The sequence below is a fragment of the Buceros rhinoceros genome, unplaced genomic scaffold (assembly GCF_000710305.1).
Source record: "Buceros rhinoceros silvestris isolate BGI_N320 unplaced genomic scaffold, ASM71030v1 scaffold35295, whole genome shotgun sequence".
Classification (NCBI taxonomy): Eukaryota; Metazoa; Chordata; class Aves; order Bucerotiformes; family Bucerotidae; genus Buceros; species Buceros rhinoceros.
Genome location: NW_010411719.1, coordinates 11,185 through 18,882, shown reverse-complemented (window position 1 = coordinate 18,882; position 7,698 = coordinate 11,185). Strand labels below are relative to the sequence as shown.

The 7,698-nt window shown below is 43.8% G+C and overlaps 1 protein-coding gene across 1 annotated transcript; it reads right to left on the bottom strand.

Annotated features, from left to right (window-relative positions):
- Nucleotides 1-383: 383 nt before the first annotated feature.
- LOC104493434 (BTB/POZ domain-containing protein KCTD1) lies at nucleotides 384-7,069 on the bottom strand (the record flags this gene model as incomplete). The annotated part of the gene is made up of 3 exons (XM_010136108.1): nucleotides 384-582; nucleotides 4,325-4,630; nucleotides 6,925-7,069. Coding segments are annotated over 3 exons (610 nt in total), but the record flags the coding sequence as incomplete, so codon positions are not given.
- Between the last annotated feature and the right edge of the window lie 629 nt (nucleotides 7,070-7,698).

The window sequence follows — 7,698 nt, the reverse complement described above, 5'->3', positions numbered from 1 at the left end:
ACATACATACATATACATACATATTTTTTGTATTTGTGTGTGTGTTTCCTTTTACACTTTGAGGTTATTATTATTACTACTACTATTCCAAGTGTTCCCATATGAATTCAGGTGTGGTCTCTAGATTTGATATAAATGTGCCTTTGTTCAATTTTAGTTCCAAGACTTGTTTGGAGTCCAAACTGCACATGAAATGTCCCCCTTTTTTTTTCTTTGCCCCTTTCCTAGTACTCAACACTTGGATAGTTCTTGACCATTCACATCGCTGCCTGCAGTCCCTTAATTAGAAACAGATGTCCTAAATGAAAAGGATGATTAGAGCATCGTTATTGGTTCAACTGCTAATAGCAAATTTCTGGCTGCATTTTGAAGCTGAGTAAGCTTTTTTTTTTTTTTTTTTTTGCATAAAGAAACATGTCCATTTCAGTCCAGAGGCTCTTGCTTTATTCGAATGACAGAGGGTGCACGAGATGTCCTTCTGAGTTCTCGTCTCAGTACGTATTCACTGAATTGGGAAGAGTCCACCCCACCTCCACATGAGCCAACAATCTCAAACCCTCTTTGCTGTAACCTCTCAAGTACCTGCAAAAAAAAAAAAAGAAACAAACACCTATGTATTAAGTAAATAAACAGACTATTTGCTGTCCGAGGACAATAACTGCTGTTTTCAGCTAGGAAAGAAAAGCGGTTACACAGATCTGCCAACTGGTTCCCTCAGCTTCCGTGTATGGGACTGATTTCTTCTGACTTTGGCCACAGAGCAATAAGAAAAAGAAGTTTTATTTTTTTTATTACCGTCAAAAAATCCAGTATCCTTCTAGCCACAGAAACATGCTTCGAAAAAACACATTCTCTGCTTCACAAAATTGACAATACAAAAGGGCCAATACGGGACCGCACAGCAGATCCTGGAAGATGCTGAGCAAACACCTCAACTAAATGGTGGCAATGCAGATACTGCGGTCATCACAGTTTCAGAAAAAATTACCAAACTATTTTCTAGAGAGTTAAAAAACCAACTGCGACTACGATGGTTTGTGGCTACATTTACCTGTGGTAAAACCTGGGACTTTTTAATTATGAGACTAACAAGTTCTGCCTATTCACCTTCTTTCCTCCTTTTTCACAACCTTGTTGTTGCATCCAGTGGGATGCGCTCAACACAGCTCACCCATCAAACGACCGTGCAAACACCTCAGCTCCCAGCTCCAGGCTGCTAAGAACATGGTCTCCTTCCACACCACTACTTATTTCTTTTAATTACCCACGTTTGTGCTGGTTTACTGTAACTGCAGGGCTGAGGCATTCTTTCCCTTGTTTATACTCTTTGCTACTTTCGTCATCAACTTTATCTGCTCTGCTGCCTGGGCTTCCTTTGCTCCACTGTGAAGGAGACCCTTCCAGGGCTTCACCAGGGACAGCTGTGATGACCACGAGCCCCAAGGAGAGGCTGATGCTCCCACACCTCACAGGACATGGAACCTTCTGTGCAGCATGACCAGACCTCACTGGGGTTGTACTGGGAGCCTACAGAGTCTTTCCCAGCTGTTTCACCAGTTAGCGAACTGGCTTGCATGTGTGCTGGGACAGCAAAGGCAAGCAGAGCGGCAGAAGGCTGCAGAGGATTGCGGTGGGGGGAGAAGCAAGCTGTGGTTTAAATATGCTTGAAACAAGACATGCCGTGTCTTTACTTCAGGTTGGCAAATGCCTTTCCAAAACACCATGGCCAGTTTCACCCCACACACATGTCAACAGAGGACAGGGCAGGAATAGAGACTCGGAAGCAACCATCAGAACATCTGTGCAATTTTTGGCTACTCTGATCTTTAGCTTTTAACAATACATGGCAAAATCCCCCCCAAATGTCTCAGTGCAAGCCACTGAAAAATAGAGCAGGAGAACTTTGGTGCTGAGAAAAAATGTGGCGGAAGCAACTGGTCAGGAAACTAGCCCAGCCCGGGACAAACCATTTGGTCTGTTCCTCACTCTCCAAGGTCTGCTGGTAGTCCCTGTGCCATCCTACATTGTTACCAGGACTGGGACATGCTTATGTCCCACCAGAATGGAAGATGGAGCATTATCAACACGGGATCATCATCCCTCTAGAAACTTGTGTGTATTTTGTCACTCTGACTGGGGTTTTTCACATCAGTAAACCTGATTCTCAATTCTTATTTGTGTGACAAAAATGTAAGCATCAGGAGAAGCGATAAGCAGCTAAAGAATACAACTGCTTTCAGAGCTGTCATATGACACATGGATAAATAACCCTCCTTGAAAGACCTATCCCTTTTTAGTCGTAATCTTACATCTCAGACTGTTCTAAATTTGCACTCGTCACTACAACAAAACAACTTTGATGCTTCAGCATGACAGTAAAGGCCAGTAAAAGACAACTGTCCAGGCATAACATGGGTTAACCATATCTCAATAGGTCTAGACAGGTCTCTCCAGACCCCTGGGTGAGGTGCTAGCACATAGGCAGTGCCTGGACAAGCCTCTGGTGCACACTGTGGCACTCAGCTTGCTTCCTCTGGAGGAGGGAGCAGAGCAGAACTTCTCTACCTGAAGAGCAGGACCTGGCAGACGGAAAGATGCCAAGCTCAGCTTGAAAATCTCTACTGTGTAAGAACTGGCTCGTGAGTCTTCACCATTAGGAGGTGTATCTAAATCAACAACCACCAACAGTGCTAATGATGACTCCAGATGTGAAGAAGCATTCTCACTCCAATGTGCTGGCTGTGCAGGATTTGCTAACTAGGTGGAGACAGGTGTGTGAGGTTGTCTGGTATTAACCAACAAAGGAGAAAATAGATGACACTAAGTTTATGGTAATTATTCCAGAAATTATCTGCATTTGTCTCCTGGATTTTTTCTAATCCATTTCATAACAGCTACTGATTGTAGTTATTGCTGCATTGAATCATTGAATGGTTTGGGTTGGAAGGAACATTCAGAGGCCATCTAGTCCAACCCCCCTGCAGTGAGCAGGGATGTCTTCAGCTAGATCAGGTTGCTCAGAGCCCCATCCAACCTGAGCTGGAATGTTTCCAGGGATGGGGCATCTACCGCCTCTCTGGGCAACCTGTGCCAGTGATTCACCACCCTCATTGTAAAAAATTTCTTACTTCTATCTAGTCTAAACCTACCCTCTTTTAATTTAAAACCATCACCCCTTGTCCTATTGCTACGGACCTCTAATATGCCATAAAAAAATCAGGAAAGTGAAGGGTCTTCCCTGAGACCACAGAAATGGATGGTCCCCTATTTGCAATAAGCAGACGTGCCTTTGCTTTTGTTACCACAGCAAGGAGGAAGACTGAACATGTTTGCTTTGTCCAAAGAAGAAAGTATATGGTGATTTATTCAAGAAATATTAGAGAGGTCTTTATCAAATGCAAAAGACCTGGATAACACTGGAAAAAGGACACACTAGCTTTTAACCACACCTGTGATAATTTGCTGTACCCTTCACATTATACCCTTGTTTGATAGTCTCACACAAGGGTCAAAGTCCTCCTAGGATGTCCCACTTTGCAGAGAGAACTGAGGCAGTGCCCCTTCTACTAGGGTAAGACTCAACAGATGCCTCCTCCTGAGGCTGCAGGCTGCTCCTTTCTGCAGAAGTACTGGATTCTGTTTCAGGAGGAAGTAGGAGGATGCTGGCTGTGTCCTCCAGCTGTGGAAGTGTGATCCTCCTGTCACCAGTTGGCCAATGTTACTGTCCCATCATCTCTCTCTCACATTAATTCCCCTTTCCCCTCACTTCTCTCTTGTTACACCCACAGTAAGAGATGGGAGCTTTTCCTTTTTGCTACGCTATTCTTTTTATTTAGCTTCAGAGCTCCTGGGGATTCTGGCAAATCAGAGCACATCCACCACCTTTCCCAGGTGAAGGGACAGATCGCACAACAGGCTCTGTGGGGATGTGGCGTCTTCCCTCCCTGGCTTGAGGTGTCCCCGTGCCCTCTCATCAAGCCAGGAGACAATTTTTAAGAAGAAGGGCAGGGAACTGGAAGCAGGCTTGAATGGTTGCCCTATATTCAAACGAAAAAGTCTCTCCAAATATGCAATGTCTTTATACTGAGGCAAACACGTAAAAGCAGGTTTTTAACACTACTATAGTCTGCTTGCCAAGGGGTTTGGTGATGATATGTGTGAATTAAGTCAAGAAAGCAGCCCTGATCTATAGAGGTAAAAAAGCTACCTCAAAGGGTCCAGCTGATTTTGTTCACCAAAACACTCGAGCAACAGGGAAGAGGGTCAGCCCACTGATACCTGGTCAGCAGGCTCTCTTCTAAAAAATGCATACGTGCCTTCCTACCTGAACTGAGTTGAGGTGGCAGTATCCGTTCAGTGGAAACCGGATGACGTGCGTCGAGTCATGATTCCATCCGGCGTTGACAGAATTACACATCACGTCACCAATTTCTGGAAACACTTCTTCTATCAATGACTTATCGCCACTCAGTGTAATCCTCTCTCCTAGATCTGGGGCAACTCGCACCACCAGGCACTCACAAGACTTTGAGAAGCGGCCACTCTCCCGGTCCTGTTTCCACCTTTCCATCTCTCCTAGCATGGGCTGAAGCTGGAAATACTTTGCTTCTTCATATAACAAACTGTAGTCCTGAAAAACACATACATTACTGCGCACAATTAAGAAAGAGGCTGTGCTAATGCACCACTTAATGCAGATGGTTATTTGGGCTAACGCCGCTCTAGATCTGGAACCCTTCAGACATAGTTCGTAATTACTGTGTAGGAAGATGTAACAAAAAAACAGAGCAAGTGAAAAACAACCATCAGCCACTTGAGACAGATGAGAGCAGCACTCATGAGGGGAGGGGGAGGCTATGCTTGCTCACCTCCCTCCTGCTATGCAATAATCCAGGCAAAAATCCCACTTTTCCCTGTATTTTATCCCCATAGTGATGTCATAGAATAATGACCTCATTGAACAGATGGAACAGAATTCAATCAGGACTCAGAAAATCCATCACTAGGATCCATCGCGTCTTACAGCAATACTAGCAGGCATTGTAACAGGTATAAGAATGTAAATGAGGGAGACTGCGATGGTTCTAAGTGTAAAACGATGCAGATATTTGCATAATGAATTGCGCATATTACTGCATTTTAAAAATTAAGTATTTTTTAATACCTCTCCATTTGCCAACAGTATTGTTTTCTACATTGTCTCACATGCCACAGCAGAGAGAATGCATTTCTAAGCACAGCCAGTATAGAAGTAATTTATAACTGATGATCTGGAGTCTACTGCCATTTTTTAAATGAAAAAAAATATAAAATAAAAATTCTTGTTTTTCTAGGTTTAAAAGCGTAAGACCATTTGGAAAATCTTTCACAGAGAAAAGTGATACTGGAGACTTAGGGAAGACAGAGAAACAGAACAACAACAAAGGATGACTGCTAACAGTCAATACGGCCCTGAATTTGAGCTACAGACAGAATGCTTTATGAGAACGGGATACCTAAATCATGCTCAAAATACTGCTTACATTTCACGTGTCACAAAAAAGTCACCTAATCTACACATTTCCAAGAAACAAGGGCTGCTGTTCATTTTAAACACCAATCTTTTGGACACCTTAAAGCATTTACTGGGAAGGGCCACCCCTTTGAACATCATGTTGGTTGGGTGAACTTGCCAGGAGTTATGTTTTTAATTTCAGTACAGCTACAGGATATTTTTGTGTTTAAAAGCTCTGCATATGTAATTTCTTAACGTTGCATGGAAGGTGGCTTTTCCTTTTTCAGTATTTCTGATTACTTTCAGCACAAGTGCCAAGAGCAGCACAAAGCCACAGTAAGGCTTCAAAACAGGAGGATGGTGCTTATTGGATGCTTCCAAACTCCCACATCATTCAGGGAGATCTATTCTTGTCACACACTGGAGAAGTATGTGTCTACAGCAGATGATCCAGAGGTTGCTGCAATACACCTCCTGAACTCAACCTCACATTGATTAAGCCCCAAACACCTGAAGATCTGTCTCAGATACAAGGGATAAAAGACTGCACACCAGTGCGAACTGCTGTGACCCTTCCCCATCACCTCTCCTGTTCCATCTGAACTGCTGTATTTCCTATGGTGAACTAATGGTCCAGCCAGCTACCCTGATATGCATTCATTGAGTAATGATAAAGATCTGTTCTGATCGCAGCCGCGGTCTCCAGCGCTCAATTCCATGACACCACATATACACCCACATACCTACAAGCGGATAAACACGGAACATCACATGGAGTCTGAAGCTCTACCTCTGCAGGTTAATGTCTAATGTGGTAAACTACCACAAATTTAATTTGTTATTAAAAAAAAAAGCAGGCTCTTTAATAAAGTTTAAGTAATAAATGTGAAACTATTCATCCCTGGCTTCTCTAAACAACTCCTCAATTAAACTTGCAGCATGCATTCAAGAGTTTGGAGGAGAAAATAATCTATAACCTAATGCTCAAATATTACCATGTGTGCAGTTTATTTTGTCAATACTCTGATTCCTGCTCTCTGACTTTCAGCGTGGGAGTGGAAGCTGGAGCTGGTGCAAGCATAAAAGCAGCTGAGAGGACGAGGCATCAGCAATGCTCACAAGCAGTCGGTTCCAGACTGGAACATCCTTTCTGTCTCCATCAGCATCCTACTATATTTAATTTCCCTAGGTAAAACATGGTGAGGTTGCTGCATTATGCTATAGCCAGGAGGGGAAATTTTAATACTGACACCACTCTAGGAAAGGCTGACAGATGCCACCTTAGCAACCCCGCACTTACTTTTGCCACATACCTGAAATCAAGCACCACACTCTACAAGTCCATCCTTATCTCCCTCTCCTCATCTAAGGCTGTTTCGACTACATGTCAGATATTACATGCAAACCACCCAAGCCCCTTGAAATCTCACCTTGAAATCATCAGGAATGAGGAGTTTCGACGTCCTTAAGAAATTCAAGATGTATCTGAACATCTGTCCATCTCTGTCGATGAAGTAGTGCTGCTTGAGACTGTCGAGGACAATGGGCTCCGTGCCATCAAAAAGCCGGCCAATTCTGAGAGGAAACAAGAGGCATGGTCAGACCAAGCCTGGCTCAGCAGTCACTCAAATTGGCCCATGCTGCAAAACCCCCTCAGGTCAGCTTCCCTGGAGCAGCTCTGTGGCTTCGCTTCATAAGCAAAGGGCTGGTTTGAAATTGCCACTCAAGCTATATGATTTCTGCAGGTGAGGTGGAGGGGAAGCAGCTGGGGCAGGAGCCTCTCGTACCAGCCTTGCTGCCCAAATTTGTGTCTCATGATAAAACACCCCTTGGATTATTTTGGACACCTCTCTTGATAGCCCCCCAACCAGCAGACCCCATGCCCCAGATCCCCAACCCCCTTGTTCAACTCCATTCTGCTTTCCGGGGGACTGCACAGTGAACCTGAGCACTGCACTTAGGAAATGGGGTTTTTTGGTTGTTTGCTTGGTTCTTGTTTGTTTTTAAACCCAGTTCATTTTTTTGGATGCTGTTTACTGTGATCAACACTTGGACAGGCACAGTTGAGGGGGAAGCACACATGGGAATAAGTAGCTGGAGATACAAAGGTTATAGCAATTAAAACTGAGCTAACAATTTCACAGTAAAAGTTAACTGTTTGTGGCAGGGATCAGTTAGAAAACTCTAAAATAATAAAGCAAAAA